Source organism: Colius striatus, chromosome 9, assembly GCF_028858725.1.
Source record: "Colius striatus isolate bColStr4 chromosome 9, bColStr4.1.hap1, whole genome shotgun sequence".
Classification (NCBI taxonomy): Eukaryota; Metazoa; Chordata; class Aves; order Coliiformes; family Coliidae; genus Colius; species Colius striatus.
This window is the reverse complement of record NC_084767.1, coordinates 13,117,704-13,138,223: the sequence shown is the minus strand read 5'-3', so window position 1 is coordinate 13,138,223 and position 20,520 is coordinate 13,117,704. Positions and strand designations below refer to the sequence as shown.

The window sequence follows — 20,520 nt, the reverse complement described above, 5'->3', positions numbered from 1 at the left end:
CTCAAGCTCAGCACAGAGTGAGTCTTCCATGCTCCACCTTGGAACAAAACTCATTTGGATTAGCTCATTGAGAAAAGGAGACATAAGGGCACAATTAAACTGCAAAGTACAGGATGAAAGTGTGATATAAAGCAAGGAAAGAAAGAAGGAGAAGGAAAGATGACTTGATCTTTGTTTTTTAATTTGCACCCCTTTCAGTGGCTGAAGCAGAGCTGTGTGAGGGCAGTGGCAGTGCCATGATAGACAGGATCCAGCCCTTCTGCCCAGGCAGCACAGCAGGGAGGTTGAGGTTGCCATCAGGCCTGTACTACCCAAACACCTGATGCCTGGGGCTGGACAGTCTCAGGGGTCCCAGCCCAGCTCTCGACAGGATGAGCAGCTGCTGTGTGTGGGGCACTACTGAGCCCTGTCCTGCAGGGACATGAGCTTGGGGAGGTACTGGAGGACCCACCAAGGCAGGGAGAGCAGATGAGGAGATGCCTGCATCTGTGCCAAGGGGTGTGGGATCACTCAGATTTAGCCATGAAAATCCCTCTGTGATGCTTAGTGAAAAAACACTGAAAGAGAGTAAAGCAAAGGCAACAGACCACTAAGCCAGGGCAAGCACACTGGCAGCAGCTGTCTCAGGGCACAGCCTTCATCCCCACACCCATCTCCCTGACATTGCACGAACTGAACTGCAGCCCTGGCTGTGAGTACATTGTGCTGGGAGAGCCCAGGAGGTCCAGCCATGGTCCCCTCCTGCCATGGCCATGGCTCTGCCCCTGTCCCTTCCCTGCGGCCATGGCTCGTGCCCAGCCCCAGCCTCAGGCTGAGGCTTTTCTGCCTGGAGGGAGTGCTTGTTTCCCTGGGTGTTGTCTTCAGGAAGTGTCAGACACTCTTGGGAAAGTGCATACTGATGGGCAGTGAGGAGGAGAATAGCCAGGACTCATCTCCAGGTTTTCCTGTCCCTGACATGCAGCACACTGGGCACAGCCCACCCCTCTCCTGATCCCAGCCCATCTGGCAAAGGCTGGTGAGGTGAGGGACGAGGCTCCAGCACCCCTCTGGCCTTCCTGGCTTCTTGCCGAAGCTGCTAATTAAAAAGACAGTTTCATCAAGTGATTTTTCTGACGTGAAAACTTTTCCATGAGGAACTGGTCCCAAATCCACCAACTCATTTCACGTTTATTTTAAATCTGAGCTTTACATCGTGTAATTTCCTCCAGGGCTTGATTATCTTCTCAGTAAAAGCACTGTTGTTCTGGTTTGTGAGACCTATATTTAATCTCTCTGCACCTCTCAGTACGGGGCTTGGATGCTGTCATCTCAGCTCCTGAGCTTTCCTACTTATTTGAATCGATTGAACAAGTTACCACTTCTGCAATATCAAAGGCATTCTCCAGCCATGGGATGCTTGCAGGCATAAACTTGTTGCTGCAGAAATGGGCTCCTGAATCTCAGAAGTAATTCAGAGGTCTCCTGTCTAAACACTGCCAGTTAATATTTAAACAGGGAATGAAGGACAAAGCCAGATGAGGAGCCCTGTCTATCTCAATTGTTGTGGTGGAACCTCAAGTCTATGCCTCAGTGTCATCTTTCTGGTGACACATGATAGTTCCTGGCCAACATCGTCCTTCTAGGGAACAGGAGGTGCTGCCTTGTTGATTACCAGCTTTCTGCTGGTGTCTGCATCTGCAGGTCTCACAAGAGGAGCCCTCTGGCCCCGGGCAGAGTGGGCAGTGATGGCAGAGCAACGGCTCTTCAGAGGCAGCCTCCCTTCTATCTCCTCCATCCCAAGTGGTGTGGACCCTTCCCAAAGATGGAGCTGCCTATAAATGTATTGAGTGCAGGTGTAGGTGTGTAAGAAACAGAGCATGAGAGGCACAGTGAGCTAAGGCTGCACAGCACACCACCAGAACAATCAACGTGCAGGATCTGGGTACTAAGGCACGGACTGAAACACCCGCTTGGAAGGCTGGGAGGAAAAGGGGAAGGCTGAATGGTTTATGTTTTGTTTTCATTCATCATTCCTGCTCATGTGGGTGGACAAGGAGTGAATGAGCTTCTTGGGGAGGGCAGCAAATAAAATAAGAGGCACACATTTCCTCGAAAGGCAAGTGGTATTTTTCCTTCCTTGCACCTGAGTTAATAAGCCACAAAGGGGCTGGAGGGAACCCTAACAGCTTCTCTCACATGGCAAAGAAACTGCTTGCCCTTGATTCTTCTCCCCTTTGATTGCCATGTGTAGAGGGAGAAAAGATTTTTCAGGATGGTTTTCACTCTCTGGTAAAGTTCTGGTTTGTCTCCCAACAACAAATGTGCCCAATTTCACAGAAAGACAGAAGGACAATGCCCTAAGCCCAGGGGAGCAGGGGTATATTGATCAGGTCTCTTTCTGGGAGAGGCAGTGCTGGTGCCTACAGCCACATCCTCAGTTTCTGCTCTGGACAGTGCCATGAACAGGTAGGAGACATGGGAGCACAGTGGGCAGGAGTAAAGGTGAGGAACCTGCTGAGACCTTGCCAGCAGCATTGCTGGTGAAGGGCTCCTGAGATGCGTCTTGGCTTTCTTTGCTGCAGCAGTGCTGCTTGTTGGAGCCTTTAGCAGGCCATTGGAAAAGGAGATTGCAGAGGTGTCTGTCCATCCCAGCCCTTACCTACCTGGAAGGGCTGCCGGATACACTGTATTTTGTATTTTATGCTGCTTAGTCAGTCTCCAGATTGGAGTCTCAAATTGAGTGCTGGGCTTTGCTTTTCCCATATAATTTCTGAGTTCATCATTTATCACCTGCCTTTCTTATTTCACCCATGGCCATGGCAGCATCTCTCTGGTGCCAGGAGCCTGGTGTGTCCTGGTGAAAGGATGTCTCCTGCCTGATGTGGCAGCTGCTGATGTTCTCTATGTGCTGTGTGCATGCTGTTGCTGGACAGGCCCAAGCTGAACAAGACGAATCCTTGCAGAGAAGACACCAAGGTGAGGGGGGGTGGAAAAAAAAAGTCTGCATTGGATTTGATGGTGTTTGGATGTGTTTCTAAGCCTTCGTAAAACACCTGACTGAGGCAGGTGGAGGGAGAACTATGTTCCCTTGGCTGGGCCACGAAAAGGTGCAGTGGATCTTGCAGAAGGAAGAAGCTGGGAAGCATTTAAATTTGCTTCAATTTTGACTATCCTTAAAGGGAATGTAAATCTGAAAGTGTGTGTCAGCCTTGAGACTAAGTGAGGCCGATGTCAGCTAACAACCAGGGTGACTAAGCTGGAGAAAACTCTCAGAGGCAAAATGAGAAGCAGAAGAGGTCCCACAGATGTGATAGCTGGTGATGCAGGCACAATGGGGAAAGGGGTCTCTGCCTTAGGAACAGACATGAGAGCTGCAGAAAACACATCTAGAAGCAAAGGGGGAGATTTTAAAAGTTGTATTTGGGAACTGGCTTGGGACCCCAAAGGTTTTTGTCCATCTTGTTGAGACCGGGACTTTCCAGTGCTAGAAAGACATTGACAGACTGGAATGAGAGCATCAGAGGTCAGGGGATGGAGCTCAGGAGCAGGAGAAAAGTCTCAGTGAGTTGACTTTGTTTAACTTGACACTGCCAGGAGCCTCCTGGGAGACAGTGTGGAGGCAGAGCCTCTGTCTCGGATGGAGGGGGGTGAGAGGCAATTGGAACAACCTGGAACATGGGGAATTTCCATTAGAGATAAGGAAAAGCTTTTTTTCCCCATGAAGGTGACCAAAACCAGAACAGGTTCTCCAGGGAGGTTCAAGCCCCAGCTAGGCGTAACCTGGAGCCACCTGCTCCGGATAGCCTTGCTGTGAGCAGGGCTTGGACTATAGACCTCCTGAGGTCCCTGCCAACCTCACTTCTCCTGTTATTCTGTGAACGAGGGTCGAGTCCTTGCGAGGAAACTGAAGAGAGATATTTTTTAAAATGTGTTATTTAGGCTTTGTTCTCTCAAAGCCTGTGTTCAGCCTGCGCCCAGGGCCTTGCCTTCTTCACTCCACATGTCACAGCGCCCAAGGACCTCCAGTAAAGAACGATTTTCCATTTATATGGGAGAAGCAGCAGGGAAGGAGGGAAGGGATTTAGACCTAAACAATTTCCCAGATGATAACAGAATTGCAGGCATCTCTGATGATGAATACTCCTTGTCTTCACAAGGGCTAGGCTGAACAGCAGGAAAAATATTGCTACAAGGAGATGTGGTCAATGCACTTTTATGAGGCCAAGTGTCCTCGACTCCAAAATGCCCCAGAGGCAGAGAAAAGCCTCACTTTTCAAAATTACCCCAGAGGCCTCGCAGATACCTTGTGCTGAATCTCTCTGCTGTGGTCCCACTGGGATTTCAACTTGAAAAGAGGGACAAGATGAGGATTAGCGTCTCAAATGCCTGGGCGCTGAACTGTATTTTCTGGTGAGGGGCAGGGTGGAGCAGGAGAGCTCCGGCTCGGGTTATGTCATCAGATATCTCCTTCTTTCTCAGGCAGAACTTGTGCTGCTGTCTGAGCAAAATGTTAAGGGGAATTTCCACAGAGATTTGTGTCAAAAGCAGAGAAGTCAGGTGGCTTCCCTGTTCCTCCAAGCAGCTTCTTGAATCCAAAATACTGCCCTTCCCTCTGCTATGGGAAATACTGGGCTCTTCTGCCTCTGCCTGTGTTCCTCTACAGTTTTGCACGGTCACCAACCAGGGGAAAAGAGAAAGCTTGCAAGAACACCTCAAAAGAGAAAAACTTAGAGACACACAGTGGGAGAAACTGCCCATGAGCCACAGTCCTGGTGCCCTGCTGCCGACATATGGTGCTGCTTCTGACACACTGCGGCCCTGCCATGGGCAGAGCTGCTCCTGGAGCCCTCGGGCTCCCCGGAGAGGGGGAGAAGCCTGTGGCCTGGCTGGTAGCACAGAGCTGCAAGAGGCTGCCCGGGCAGCACAGCCAAGGCTTGAGCTGAGCACGGCATCTCTGCTCCCTTCCCATTTTTCCTGATGATTCTCCCTGCACTATGTTAGATGGAGAGCAAACCCTGGTCCTGCTATCTGCGCTTCTCTGCCCTCACCGATGTCCTCAAAGACCTGGCTCTTGCCACCTTTATGGGGTATGTTGAGGGACTCCCTGGAGGTTATCAAGACGCTGGGGTGGGGGCTGCATCTTTGTTGCAGGGCAGATGGGGCTGCACATCCCTGCTATGGGCAGTGCCCTCAGCCACTGCCTGGGAGGAGGCTGAGCTAAACCCTCCTGCCTCCAGGTCACCTCCATCATGGTGGGACTATGGCCGCTCTCCTTCAGCGCAGAATCGAGTGCAACAACAAATATGAAATCCTCTGCTGCTAATTTAACATCTCAGATCCCTTCTGTGCTGTAGCATCTGGGCAGCGAGGCTTTGTGAGTACAGATGCCTCAGGATCAGCTTTGAAAATAAACCCAAATAAGCCACTTTTTGGAGATTAAACTGACTCCTCCTGGAAGCCACTGCAGGGGAAGAGCACTTGTTTATTAAAAGGAGACAGCAGGGACTAGGGCATGAAAGGAGGCTTTGTCTCCTCGGCTACTACCTTACTCCATTTGTCTCTACGTTAATGCCTTTTCTTCAGGTGCGCAGGGAATCTCGGGCACAAATCTCCCAGCTCCATAAAGAGGAACCCCCTGACTCCCGGGCCCTGCGCATCACGGAAGCCCCGTGTCACCTGCAGCCGCCCCCGAAACGAGCCCATCTTCGGCGGCCTCTTGGGGCGGGGCGGGGGGGGGCCGTTTGCGGGCGCCTGTGGGCTCGGCGAGGGGCCGGCTCCATGGCTGAGCCGGAGGCAACGCCATCTGCCTCCATCGCAGGGGACCCCGGGCATCCCCCGCGGGAAGGGGCGGGGGGAGTCCCCGGGCAGGGGTCGGCATCCCGGAGGAAGGGGTGCGAGGAGGAGGATCCACGCGGCTCCGCGTCGCGTCGCGCCGCGCCGCTCCGCTCCGCCCCGCCGCGCCCGCCGCGCCGCAGCCCCGCAGCCGCGGCCGCCGCAGGGCCGGCGGGCAGCGAGCGGCAGCCGGCGGCATGAGGCGCGACCCGGCGCCCGGCTTCTCCATGCTGCTCTTCGGCGTCTCCCTCGCCTGCTACTCGCCCAGCCTCAAGTCGGTGCAGGACCAGGCGTACACGGCGGCAGTGGTGCTGGAGGGCAAGGTGCAGTCCGTGGGCCCCCCCGCCGGCGGCGGCAATGACAGCCGCGGAGCCGCCGGGCCCGCGGGGGGGGTCCTGGTCAAGGTGCTCGACCTGTGGCCCCTCAACAGCGGCGGGCTGCAGCGGGAGCAGCTCATCAGCGTGGGCTCCAAGGCGCCCTGCTTCAAAGTGAAGCGCAACCACCGCTACATCTTCTTCCTGGAGCCCACCGAGGAGCCGCTCGTCTTCCGCACCGCCTTCGCGCCGCTCGACACCAGCGGCAAGAACCTCAAGCGGGACGTGGCGCGGATCCTCTGCGCCGACTGCGGTACGGGCCGCGCCGCGGAGGCGGGGGGCGGCGGCCGGGGGGGGGGGCGGTGGGGGAGCGGCGGCGGGGAGCGCTGGCCCGGGGCCCGGGCGAGCCGCGGGGCCACAGGTCGCTACCTCCGGGCCTGGGGGTGAGGCGCGGCGACGGCCTCCCGACCCCGACCGGCACCGGGAGCCGCACCTGCACGGGGGGCGATGCGTTCCGCCGGGCCCGGCCGCCGCAGCCGCGCTGCCCCCGCCTCCGGGGCCTGGGGTCCCCGCTCGCCCGGCTCAAGGTCCTGTCCGGCGCCGCGCCAGCGGCGCAGCCCCGAGCCCCGGTGTGGGCGGGCGGGCGGGCGGGGACGGGCCCGCAGCCCGGCTGCCGCTGCGCCCGGCGCCGCCGGCTTCCCGGCGGCAGCGCCGGAGCCCTGCGTCTCGGCGCTTCCTCGGTGTCCCCCGCCTCGGGTGCCGCTTCCCCCGGCCCGCCCGGTGCCGTCCTGCAGCCCCGAGGGCAAGCCCCGCGCCGGCGGCTCCGCGGGCTGTGCGCGCACGGTGCTCGCGCCGATGGAGCCGAGCTGCCGCGGCGGGGCATCGGCCGGGGAGCGGCGGGGCCTGGGGCGGCTGCTGGCTCCCCAGGTGGGCCCTGAGTGCCGGGAAGTTTTGCCTCCTTCAAAAGAACGGCCTCGCGTCGTGAAGTTGGTTTTCTTTTGTTCGTTCAGCGCGTTTCGGTGTCTCCCGTCAGCGCGCTCGCGCCGCTCCCGTGCGCGCCCGGTGCCGTCCCCGCCGCCCCGCTACGCGGGTTACGAAATGACTTCATTGGGGAAGCGCCCGCCGGAGCCTGGCCGCTTTTGCGCCTGGCTTTCCCTTGCCGTGCTCCGGCAGCGCGAATACCTGCGATGGGATGGGCGGTGAGAGGGACCGGGAGAGGACAATGACGGCATTTTCCCGGGGCTGGGATGTGAATTCACAGAAATGCCGGGTTGGCCCTTCGTCCAGCCCCAATGCTCAGATCCTGTGTCACAAAATCCGGAGAAGGCTGCTGTTAACCCGGAGTGCCCCGAGCACCGAGCTGTGCCATCTGAGATGGGTTTGAGTCTCTCGTGTTCGGTGGGTTATGAGGATGCTCAGGGCACATCTCCAGGGAATCCGGGTTCCCCTCTCAGTGACAGCGAGTGGCTCTTCCTCGTCAGGTTAATTGGCCTTTTGCCTTATTAAAAGCGAGATGCCTTGTCAAGTTGTGCTTAGCACAGTAAGGAACAGATCTGTGCTGCTTTGCTGCTGCTGTTGTCTTTGTGTTATTAACTGGGGATTTCTGGAGCAGATTCTTTACCATTCAGTACTGCTGACCCTACATTTTGAAAGCCAGACCTGTCTCTGTTTTTTTAGTTATCCAAAAGATAAATTTAGAAGATTGTGTTTCCTGAGAGAAAGGCGTATCCTTGCCCATCTGAATCTGTTGTTGAGGAAAATGGGCTAGTGCTGCATGTGAGAACACTAATTTGGGAGGCAGTAATTTCATGTGCGTTTGTATGTGGGCCACCGTGGACACAGAGGGTTTGGCGAAACAGCTGTCGCAGAGTGAAAAGGGAAGTAAATAGGGTAATTTCTCGGGACTGTGCTCTCATCGTCAAGTGAAAGCACAGCAAAAGGCACGCTGGCTTTTCTCTTTGTTTTTCGGAGCCAGGAGGGTTCCAAACTTGCGCATCGCTGAGCAGTAGGATATGGCTTTAAGAGGAATGGAGGCTGCTCCGTTGCTTCCTGGATCAGGCCCAAAGTGTTAACGTGTAGGCTGATGTAACAAGTTAAGGGATGTCATTCCGCCCGTGACACCTTCTTGGAGCTGATGCTTTTGTTTCTGTATTTTTGGTGGTCTGAACAGGCTCCCTGGCTAAGGGACTCTGCAGGTTGTCGGGAGCGTTGCCTCAGCAGAGCTCTATGGCAGATTGCAAAAGAGAAATAAATGCTGGTGGTTGGGAACTGTCATAACTGTGGTTTGGTTCAGTGATGGAGATGAAGCGGGAGCCTCAGCCTGCTGAACTTGTCGTTCCCCAAGCACTTCATGCTCTTGGTTTGGCAGGGAGGTTACTCTTGAAGGTGACATTCCTGTCAGGATCTTCTGACTGGTAGCACCCAAGCTGCTGGAAAGGTGTGTGGACTGGGAATCCAGGCCCTGAACAGCCTATTTGCTCCTTGGTTTCTGCTGGAAGGGGAAATTTGGAGGGGTGCAGGGCTACGTCCTGCTCTCGTGGCAGATGGGGAGCTGTGGGCAACTCTGGAGCTGGCTGGGGCTGAGGTGTCCAGGCACAGCGTGTGCTCTGGGGGAAAACCTGGCTGCAGCCTGGGGAGGGGTCTCATGGAGTCAGGGAACAGACGCTGGGGTGACTCCCGGGGGTGTGGAGGGGAACCTTGTGGTCACTTTATCTCCCACTCCCAAAGATGGAGGCCTCACAGGACCATCTTCTCCCTGCTCTGGCTCCATGCCTGGATCTGGTTTCTAGTGATTCATTCCCTTCTCACAGGCTAAGAAGCTGTGTGCCCTCTACTCTCTCTGCTTGCTGAGGTCCAGTATGTGTTGCAGGGTGAGGCCTGTGGTTGGAGCATCTGTGTGTCTCTCTCCAAAGAACAGTCTGCTGTTTGCACAGCTCTCTTGGTGGAGAGGAAGTGGGTGGTGAGGCTCTGCACAGGAGCTAGACCCTTGTTGGGCAGAGCCAGCAGGGCTGGAGGAGCGGGGACAGCAATGTGGAGTGCAGGAGGCAGAACCAGGGGGCTGGGCTGTGCCACTGCCATGTGTGTGGGGTCTTGTCTGGACTTACTTTGTATCTGCTCTCTGTGCCAAGACCCAGGATGGGGAATTCTCACTTCGGCCATCCCGCTGCAGGCTCTGGAGGCTGGAGCTTTCCCAGCTGCAAACCCCAGAGGTGTGCAGCCTCTGCACCTCTGCCAGGCTGTGGGTTTGTGCCCTTGGCATGTGGAGAGCAGCCAGTCCTTGGCCTGGGATCCAGTGGGGCTCACCACACACTTGCCCCTCTGAAAACCTCTTCAGCACTGGAAATATTGCTGTTTTTTCATACTGTTATGTAATGACTCCTGTTACTGCTTCTCCTCCTGTCTCTCTTCTTTACGTCTTTTAGCTCCTTTAATTTTGGATGGTCTCTTACATCCTTTGTGTCTACATGCACAGATCAAGGAGGAAAAAATTGGTGCAAGACATGACTGACTGTCACTGGTGGGGAGGCTGTGTGGTGTGGAATCCCTGCTGGGACCACTCCTGATTGAGTCAAGAGAGGGGGCTGTGGTCCTGACCTTTCTGGTCTTCAAGAGTTGCTCGTGTCACCATCTACTTTCCTAGATGAGCACATGCTGCCTGCACCAAAGATATATTTGTGGCTGTTTTGTACACAAGAGGGGCTCTCACTGGTGGGGATTTAACCTGCCTGCACTCATCTTTCTGCTTTGACAGAGGAACAAATGTCTTCCTGCCTCCATATGCAGGAAGTTGCAAAGTAGCTTTAATTAGAGCTTGTGCATCTCCTGGAGCACCTCACGGACAGCGCTGCGGAGTTCCAGGCCCAAGTACGCTGCTTGCCTGTAGGATTAGCTGGCTTAGTCTGGGCAAGTAAGCTGATGGTGGCAGATCCCCAGGGGGATTTGCAGGCAGGGAACCTGTTGTTGCAGAAGGTACTTCTTATGAGATGAGGTCTCCTTTTTTCCCCAGTCGGCAGGTGCCTCGGTCTGGATGGGAATGGGGAAGGTGCTGGGCTGTGACGTTGGGCATGGCGGCCCCGTGGTGCTGGGGACTGTGGATCTGTTGATGCTGAGAGCCAGGCTGGTTACAGCTGGGCTGCGAGGAGAGGAGAGGAGGGAGGCCTGGTTTTGAAGTGCCCGCGGGAAAATACATCCCTCTGGATTTCAGTGTAGGTGTTGCTGCCTGAAATAGCACTAGCAACTTTGGACCAGCAGCTCATGCAAAAATATCCCTCTTTGCCATCCTGCACATCGCCAAGCGTGCTCCAAGCTGGGCGGGCGGAGGGAAGGGTGCAGCTGGGCTCCAGCCCCCCACGTTGCTGCTCTCCCTCTGTCCCTGGGCAGCTGTGGAGCAGGGAGCAGCAAAGCTGGATTTTCTCACGCACCACTCTGCTAATTAGAGCTGTCTGAAACTATTTCTCACCACCTTCAGAAAATCACACTTCCTTGGGTTCGCAGAAGAGTGAAAACTTGTTTCCTTCTTGCCTTGGGTTTCTGCAGATGGGGAATGGTCACTGTGCTGCAGAGGGCTTTTTACCCCTCACAGGGATGGCACGCTGCTGGCTGCTCTCTACTCCTGGCTAGCTGGCACACAGGGTTTGGCCTGGGAGCTGGCCTGAGGCGGCTGGGTCCCCGTGGCCGGTTCAGCTCCTTGTCTCTCAGCTGAGCCAGCTGTGATGGGGAACTGGCAACCGAAACTTTGCTCAGCCGGCGCTGTAGGTCCAAGCGCCTCTGGCTGTGCTGGAATGGAGGGTGTCTGCTCCCAGGCACGTGCCGTATGTGGAGCAAAGCCTGGCTAATTTCTCAGCCCCGCTTTCAGAAACATTTGACTAAATAAAGCATCACCCCAAGGATCTCTATGAGTAAGAGCAGACTAAACAGGCTCTTGCATGATCTCAGCAGTGCTGGTTTCTGTGTCCAGGGCCTCTCCATGCACAGCCCCTGGGCACCGGCTGCTGCTTTTTGGCTGGCTTTGTGCTCTGCTAGCTAATAGCCCTTAGGAATGGGCCCTGAAGCATAACGCCCTTTCTAAATCACAGGCAACACCTTGACTTGGCTTTGGATTTGGATCAGAAACTGGTGCATGCTTGGGAGCACAGAGGCAATAAACTCCCTCATCAGGCAAAAAGGGAGCCATGTTCTGCCACAGCTGGGCTCCCTGCTTGATTTGGGCTGTGTGAGGCAAAATGCACTGTGGTCACCAGGGCCTTGAGCCTTAAAGCATTTGGCACACCCCAAAAATCTAGTGCAGAGTCTCACAAGGTGTCAGATTTGGTGCTGTACAGGTGAGTGAGGTGAGCTGTGCAGCAGGATCAGAGGGTATGGCTCCTGCAAGGAGCGGCTGCTGCTGGGCTACGGCAGGGAGCTGGGCCAGATGTAGCAGAGGTGTTGGTAAATGCTGCTGCTCTCGCTGCTCTCCCTACTGCCCAGAGGTGGCTGCAGAGGTGCCACTGCACACCCTCCCACACTGCTGGGCCGCTTCTGGGCCATGCCTGCTGTCTTGAGCTGTGCCAACTGCCCTGAGCTGTGCCCGCCACCCTGAGCTGTGCCCATGGCATGCTGGCCGGGGCAGATGGTTGAGGATGCCTGTCCTCAGCAGGAGCTCGGGCAGACGCGCGGAGAGGAGGCTCTGGAGGAAGCGCATCTCCCTGGCAACTTTGGCAGCCAGGCTTCTGCTCGCCTACTGAATTGGGTGTACAGCTGTCAAACCCCTAAAGGGTGCCGGCACCTCTCAGCACTTGTCTCCTCAGGTCTAGGGGGAGGTGGGAAGGTCTGCCAATGGCCAGAAACATTGGGGTCAGAGTTCTGAGTCTGCAAGGGGAGGCTAAAGATCAAAAGGAAGATGAATCACTGTGCTGCTCTTCCTCTGCTGAGGGACCGTGCTCCCTGTGCCTGGCTGCTGCTGCTCAGGGCTGGGTTACATGCTGCAAAGCTTGGCCAGGGGTGCACTGACCGATGCTCCCCTTTTATCCCCACTGCCCTGCTCCATCCTGGGGAAAGGGGTGTCTGGCCTGGAGCAGGAAAGCATCAGGTTCCCCAGAATGAGCTGTCTGCGATGTCTCTGGGCACAGCATCTCTGGGATGGGACACATGCACTCAATGAGTGGGGATGTGTCATGCTCACAATAGAGCACCCACCTCCCATCTTCCTGACCCCTACTCTCACCCTGTCCTTGTGTGAGGGAACTGTCCTTTGCCTTCTTGATGAAGGTGAGAACTCTGGGAAAGACTTAACAATAGGTTAAGTTGAAATGAGCTGGAGTTGGATCTGTGGATGGGAGCAGGGCCCCAGGGCTGATGAATCTTGGACATGATGGTTTTCTAGGGCAGGTCTGGATGGGCAGTGCTGTGCCTGATGGCTTGTGGAAACACTGAGGAGGATGAGTAGGCTTTGCAGAGCCTGTGGAAGGACATGCTGTACTACTTAGCGAGAGAGTTAGATGGGCCCTGCCAATTTGGGGTCGGAAGGCAGGTATTTGCATTCATCATAATCAATCACTGCTCATCCACTTCTCCTAATGGCTTGGTAATAGTGAGACGCTGTTCAGGATGCTCTCGGTGGTCTCAGGGCAGGCAGATGGCTTGGCAGGAAGGTGGGGACTGGAATTAGCTCTGCTTTCTGGGCTGTCTTGGAGTTGGCAGCAATGCACTAGGCCTGGCTGCGGGGTGCCAGCAGCTTTTGCTGCTCCCAGGGGGCTGTTTGGGCCAAGCCAAGCTCAGCTCAGGACCTCTGCTACCAGCCTCTACCTCTGTGATGTGGCCTTTCCCAGCATATGGAGGTCTGGACAATTAGCAACACATTCATTAGCCCTGCAAATGTGACAGGGGGTATGAGTGGGGTGTTAGGATGCCTTGCATGGGGCTTGGATCTTCCCTGTGGGTCTGCTGCGTGGTAGTGACAGTGTGTGGACTCTCCTTGAGTGGCCATCTAGCTCTGAATACTTCCCAGCCAAGCTCAGCAAACAGCAAAGATGTTGGATCCACAAAGCCAGAGTCCCTATAGCTGCCTGTGATCTGCAGCAGCACACTCCAGCTGCAAGGGGGATCGGCCACGCGTGAAGAGACAGTATCTGTCAGTCCATCGCAAGGTGACATGCAGGCTTCTGGCATCCAGGCTGTTCTTCTGGTGCTCAGAACTAGCTGGAAGTGCTGGTGGTGAGCACGGATCCCCGAGGGCATTTGATGCTGCATGATGGTGTGGAGAGAGGATTTCCCAAGCTGTTAGAGATCTGAGCAGCTTTGTGGTGCACACTGTGATGGAGGGATGCTCGGGTGATGCCGAGTGGCTGCTCTGTTGATGCTTGCAAACTTCTGCAAATCTGTAGCTTGCTGCACGGAGCTGAGAGATTAGAGTTGTGTTTTGTGACTCCAAGTGACTCTGAGAGTTGCCATCAGGGCTCATTCCCCAGCTCGCTGGGCTGCTACGTGTCAGTAAATGTTGCTGGGAGTGATGCAGACCTGAACAGGCAGGGTTCTGTGTGCATGTTTACTTCTGCAGACTTTTCCTGTTGAGAGGAAAGACAAGTGCACTCTCTGCTTGTGCTGAGACAGTTAATCTGGGAACCCTCCTGCCTCAGGTTGCAGACAGTTCCAGGCCTCTCCCTCTGTCCCAGGCACTGCGGGTTGATTCACCTTCTGCTCCTGTCATCACAGCAAAGGCACAGACCAGGGCCGTCACGCTGGGAGAGTGCAGGTGCAGGGACACAGAGGAAATCCTGCCTATGGGTGTCGATACACTTGTAGAAGAAATAGCCAAATTTGCCAAGAAAGCACGTGCCATGACTGTAATAAGATTGGTGACCATGGGTAAAGCAAGGGACAATGCGGGAAGGAGGCTCCAGATGGGTCTTTGAGCAAGGGAAGAGAATACCTTTCTGTGGTGAACTTTGGGACTGGCTGATGGCTGAGGAGATCAGCACATCTCATATTTAGGTGTTAAAGCACAGAGGGAGAAGCTGGTGACTCCCAGATCCAGCAGCTGGCTTTGAGGGGGCAGGAGTGGCCGTGGGGACAGTGGGGCCTGCGTGGGAAGGCCACGTGCCAAGCTCCTCCTGCTAAAAACTAAGGTGATCAAGCTGCCAGGCAAAGGATGTTCCCAGGAGAGTTACAGGGTTGGTGGGAAGGGGGTGAGTGTGAGGCTGTGGAGGGCATGTCAGTGTCCCAGCAGTGGGGTGGGGAGGTCTGTGCTGGGACAGGCACACACCTTCCAGCGAGCCAGGCTGCTGACAGGATGCCATCGCAGCAGCTTTGTACTGGGCTAAACTCATGGAGGGGAACAGCATATACAGGGGAGCTCTGGCTGCAGCATCTGAGGGAAACCCCTCTCCTTGAAGTCTTGCTTTCATGGCAAATGTTCTCCAAACCAGTGGGTTTTTCCTCCTTCTCTGTGTAATGGATGACATGGGAAACCCTTCTGCAGGGAGACAAATTCTGCCTGTCACAGTGGCTTTCACTTGGCAGTGTTGAATTTCCTTCCATGCTGCTGTTGTCTTTCTCCTTTCCCCCTTCTCCTCTCCTCCCTCCCACACACACTCTTCGTCGCACATCCTCAGCTTTCAGAGCGATAATTGCAGTTGAGCTAAGAAGCCCCCAGCATGTTTCTGGCGATGGCTTTGGTTCCTTTTGCTGCAGTGTTCTCTGAGTCTGCACCCTGTTTGAAAACTTGAAACTGTTTCAATGACCTTTTTTGGTGGAATTTTTAAATTTAGACCAATTTTGGGGTGAAATTTACTGGGAATGTACTTTTGGATGAGAAGTCGGAGTATGGAGTTGTCTGGAGACACTAAATATGTGAGACATGCAGGTTGGGGAAAGACAGGACCAGAGGCAAAGAGCACAAACTGAAACATAGGAAGGTCCCTCTGAGCAGCACATAACACTGTTTTACTGAGAGGATGACTGACAACTGGCACCGGTTGCCCAGGGAAGTTAGTGGAGATATTAGAAAGCTGACAGGGTGGTCCTGGTCATTCCTGGAGAGGGGTTGGACAAAATGACCCCCACAGATGCCTCCACCCTCAACCACTCTGTGACTGTGTGTGGAAGGCCTCTCCTGTGTGGTTCTCACTTGCTTGTAACCAAAGACCTGCAGATAGCTGGAGACTTTGTGTGTCTCTGGGTTTGTCCAGGGAAACTGGGCTGTGAGTTGGTGTCTGTGTAACAAGGTACCATAGAGCCTTTGGCCAAGGAGGCAGATGGGGCCAGTGCTGTGACCGGGTGTTTCCCAGTTCCTGGTAAACTTGATGGAGTTTTCCCCATAAGAGGAACAATGCAGTTGGGCAGCCTCATGTCTGTGTGAGTGTGGGTCCAGAGCTGCCTTTGTGTACTCACCATGTTCCTCTGGCCTTGGATGCTGTCTCTGTGCTCCCCATAGGGGAGCTGTGAGGAGCAGGGCTGGAGATGATAGTCCCACGGGAGCAGTGGGGTGGGGGGCACTGGGTCTGGGCAGGCTGGGGCCATGGGGAGCTGAGCTTTGCCCAGACTCTCCTGGGCAAGGTGGGAGCCAGGATAACACGAGGAGCAGCCTTTTGCCACTTTTGCCAGACTGGATTGTGTCTCACAAACTGTTTGCAAAGCGAGGGCTGGAGCTGGGCTTGTTGTTGTTTGCAGCCCTGCCCGTTGCCTGCTCTGCCTTCCCACGCAGAGCAGTGACGCAGAAGCGACAGGACGCAGCGGCAGAGCATGGCTGCAGGGAGGCGGCTGGGGCGATGCTTTGCCTTTCTGCCTCGCAGCTTTGGGAGCAAACATCCTACTGGCAGTGGGACTGTGAGCACAGGGATGCTTCTGACAGAGCACCATGTCCTGGGGCAAGCGGGAGACTGGAGACCAGGAGCCTGCCTGGGGCTTCTGGTCCAGCCAATGGCCTGTGGCTTGCAGAACTCTGCAAGCAGCTGCTGGGCTGCAGAGGTTTGTGCAGGCAAGCTGTGCCTGCCCCAGCCCTGCTGACCTCCGCTACGAGCCTGTCACCTGCTTTTCCAGATGCTGCTTTAGCCCCAGCCGTGGGCCATGGCTTGTCTGTGTGCTGCCATCATGGCCAACGCAGCCTCTCTGCAGCCCAGTGTGCTGGTGTGCTCCAGAGAGCTGCTGGGCCAGCAGACCCGTGCTGGCCACTGCTCGTCCCAGGCTCAGGATGCAGATGGCTAGTTTGGAAGGGAGGAGGATGGGCAGCAGTGGAGAGGAGAGGCCATGTCATGGAGGGAGTTGTGGTTGTCTGGGACTGTGGTTTATGGTTGTTTCCACCTGGAACTGACCTGCTGGTGCCTTGGCTCATGCAGTGTGGTCTTTGGGGGTTCTGCAGTGGTGCCACCATGGCTACTGCTGCTGCTACTGCTGCTGCTGCTGCTGCTGTGCCTTCATGTCCCTTGCAACAGAGATCGGTTAGAGTCCTTGGAGGTGTCTTCAGAGTCACATCAGTGTCACTGTGCTGTAGCTGTAGCTGAGCCAGCTTGGTGCCGGGGAAGGTGTACACAAAGGGAAAAATACCCTGTGGACAACCTGGGAAAGGGAGAAACCACCATCAGCTGGAGCTGGACAGTGTTGGGTGGCCTTTCTCTCCCTCAAGAAGTCTTGCTCAGAGGGCAATGGAGGACTCTTGGTGTTGGGATGCTGCACTGGGACCCTCGGCCTGATGTGTGCTGTGTGTCAGAAGTTTCACGCTGCTTGCTCAGGTGTTTATGGCAGGGCAGTGAGGCAGCTTAGCCACCACCCATTCCTAAACTGTTTCTAGTTCCCCCTGGGTGCTTAACCTGCTGGCAGAGAGGAGAGAACCGTGCCTCCTGCCCATGGGTGCAGGGATATTTCCCTCCCCTCCCCCTGCAATCAGATGCTTGCAGAGCAAAGCTTGCAGCAAGCCAAGCATCACTTGCACTCCACCAGACGTGGGTGTCTATAAAAAGCCTCTCTGGGGTTGCTATTGGGTGGGTTGGCTGTGACACGTGGTCCCTCGTAAGGCCTGTGTTGCTGAGCAAGTGGCATTCCACTTATTTTTGGCACTAATAGTCTTTAGTTAATACATAAATTCAGCTTAAAATCGGGATGGAAAATAAATCCCAAGTGGAGGCTCTGCTAATAAGATGACAGACGCTTCGGGGAGCCGGGGACGCCTGTCAGCACAGTGGTCGTGGCTGCTGAGATCTGAGAGCAGCAACATGCACAGGCACTAACGTCCTTAAAACTTACCACCAGTTGTCTGGCTAAATTACAGGAGTGTTAGACAGATGGCCGAGGTGAGCTCTAACTTTAACTGCTGGAGCTGAACTCATCACAGCAGGTGCCCCTGTGAGATCCCTGGTCCCATGCTGACATGGTGAGAAAAGGGAGTCGAGGCAGCAGTTTAGGTCTGACCACTGCAGAACCCTCTGTTCTGACAGTCTGCTGGAAGAGAGGTCCTCTATTCTGCTGCTTTCTTGCTGGCCCACTGCCAGCCATCCCAGGATGCTTCCACACATCCTGGCTATCCCAGGGAACCTCTACCCCACGTTTGGAGGTGTTGAGGGCTGCATCCAAGTGGCTGTGTGCATCTGTGCCTGTGAGAGCCTGGCTGGGGAAACCCATGGTGGCCAGGCCATGGAGAGTGTGAGACCTTGGAGCTCTGACCTCAGACTGTGCTCTGTGGATTGGTGCTGTCACCCAAAGAGGGTGTGGAGAGCAGATCCCAGCATCCTTGTCAGAGGGTTTAATGGCAGCATCCTCCCCATGTCTGTGAACGTGGCAGGATAGAAGGTGCTGAGCCTGAGCTCACCATGCACGTGATGGCTTTGAGGGTCAAGGCTGGAGCTGACCATTTCCATGCCTGGCAGGCAGGCTGTTGGGCAGCAGCACCATTACCTGGTGGCTTCTCCATCCTGGTGCTGCCCACCACACACACACACAGAGGCGTCTGCCTGGAGCCTGGCAGTGGGACAAATCTTGATGCATGTCCTTCATGTGACTGTGCTGGGGCCATTTTGTGCCTATGTGCCAGACTGACAGGCCAGGAGGGGTGTACTTGCTCCCACGTCCAACTGCTTTCTGAGCTCCTTCCCCTTTCTATCCGGTCTGTGAGATTAAATCTTTTCAATGCTTTTTGAGAAATGCCCTTTGCTTGTGAAGAAGCAGCTTTCTAGGGGCCTTTCTGGAGGGGTGCTGAGCTGGGAATGAAAGCCACTGATAGTCTGCCAGCATGTACCACTCCTGTCCTTCCCTGCCCTGTCCCTGCTCCTGCGGCTGGGGGTGCAGGGTGCATGCCACTGAAAAGGGAAAGTATCCTAGCGCCTGGGCTACAAACTCTGTGGCTGAGGGATTGCTCAAGCCCCACTTGCCACCTCCTGAGAGGGTCCTTATCGTGTTTGCATCAATTTCAGCTCTTTGCAGAGCTGGAAAGAGATTGGAGGTGAACCCAACTCAGGCTAGCTGGGTTTAGAATGCCAGTCCACTCCTGTCCTGAGCACCAGTTCATCCTGTCTCTCCTGCTTCTTTCCTCTGCAGATTCATTATGAAAAAGTGACAAGGAGAGGCTGTTTTTTTGTTTTGTTTTGTTTTGTGGGCAGTGCTCTGTAGTCACATTGTTTTCCCACGTTCTTGGTGCAGGGGAGGGGGGGTTGGTGCTGGAGCCCACTGGGAAAGCCCTGGGTAGTGTTACCTGTGGGCATCCTGCATTGCCAGCGTGGGGGCAACGGCCCCGCCTCAGCCCGTGGGCACGATGTGACAGCCCCGGGCTTTGTGCGGGAGCCGTGGGTGGATGCAGCTGTTCCTCTTCTCTCTGATCCCCCACATGTGTGTTCTCACCTGGGGCCTGCCCTGGGGACACGGCAGGCCGCAGCGAGAGCTGCAGCGTAAGATGCGGCAGAGGCGGCCCTGGGATGCTCTGGCCGGGGAAGCGAGTGTGCTCGTGTCCCCGTGCCTGTGCCAGAGGCTTCCTTTGGAGGCAGAAATGATCAGTGCTCGAGGCTGGGCGGGGGGGAAGAAATCCCAACATCTTCCTACCCGGTAGCCAGCGAATAGCCTCGTGGGATTGGCCGTTGCTAAGCACGGGGACGGCCAATGGGCACGGAGCGGTCCAGGCAGGGGCCGGGACATCCTGGCTGCCACTCGCGCTCGGGCTCCTGCTGTGTCAGAGCGGACAAAGCCTGGAGAGCGGAGCAGGAGGCAGGAAGAAGCGTTTTGCTTCTTCTGCCCGAGGCAGAGCTGCTCAGGCTCGGCTCAGTCCCTCCTGGGCTGTGGCCCCCACAGCAGCCTCCTGGCCCCTTCACACTTCAGTTGCTGGCGACCACTCGGCCCATGTGCCTTAAGCCCCTGTTTTGAGTGCTGCTTATGCTCTCAGGGAAGCTGTGTGTCCTCTTGAGCTGAGAGCGAGTCAATTCTCAATAGGAAAAGCCCAACAACTGTCTCTGTAAAATCTCAGCTTAATGACAGGATAAGGAGTGTGTACAGCGAGTAAGTCTCGTGTCCCTTCAGGTGCTGCCTTTCTGCAGCATCAGACCTGGATAGATTTCTCCCCACAGCTTGAAGCAGATCCCATCCATGGAGAGAAGCTCTCCCTTTTGGTCATTTGAGCCATTATATAATTTTCTTACAAGAAAACAACTCCTATTCCTCTTGTGAGCACTCCTCACTGCAGGGCCCGGTGAAGGCAGAGCCATGTGAGAGGCGCAGCTGTGGGGACTGAGAGAGTGGGGGTGGCCAAGGGTTGCAATAATTGAATTCTCTCAGCACCTCAGCTCCATGGCTTTGGGATCCCTCCAGGGTTGGGGACTCCCCCAGCTCCCTGGGCAGCCTGGCACAGGGGCTGACACCCCTCTCAGGGAAAAAGTTCTGCCTCAGTTCCAATCTCAACCTCCCCTGGGGCAACTTGAGGCCATTTCCCTGTGTCCTAGGGGCAGGTGGATGCTGGTGTATGGATCTGGATTTATTTTATCTCTGAGAGCAGGAGAGCATGGGGGCTGGAATGGAGCAGAAGACAAGCAAGGGGATAGGAAAAGAGCAAAGAAGGCAGATGATGCCATGCCATCCTCGGTGGTGGCTCCACTCCCACTTGGAATGGGCTCAGATCAGCTGTGGGGTGAAGGCCGGGCAGGGATGTGGGGTGAAGGCTGGGCAGGGATGTGGGGAGAGGCCTGCCCATGGGCAGGGCTGCTGCTGCTTTGCCTTCACTCCTCAGGCCTCTGCTAATCCCCTGGGCAAAGCCGGGAGGCAGCTGTGCCCCGATGGAGACAGGGAACGGTTTAGAGGGAATTAGAAGGGATTTGTGATGGTGGAGGAAGTCACAGGAAGGGTGGCTGGCCTGGCCCAGTCAGGGGCTGTGTGGAGGGTCTTGCTGCCCGGGCAGGCACCTGAGCAGTGCCACAGGGGCAATGGGGCTGCTTACAGGGCTTTCTCTTAA

At 55.6% G+C, this 20,520-nt stretch overlaps 1 protein-coding gene across 1 annotated transcript in view; it reads left to right on the top strand.

The window, feature by feature from the left end:
* Positions 1-5,999: 5,999 nt before the first annotated feature.
* The window catches only part of NRG2 (neuregulin 2), a 135,257-nt gene continuing 120,736 nt past the window's right edge, over positions 6,000-20,520 (top strand). The window contains exon 1 of the mRNA XM_062002556.1: positions 6,000-6,438. Within this exon, the coding sequence (XP_061858540.1) occupies positions 6,009-6,438 (430 nt within the window). The 5' untranslated portion in view covers positions 6,000-6,008. The remainder of the gene's footprint in view (positions 6,439-20,520) is intronic.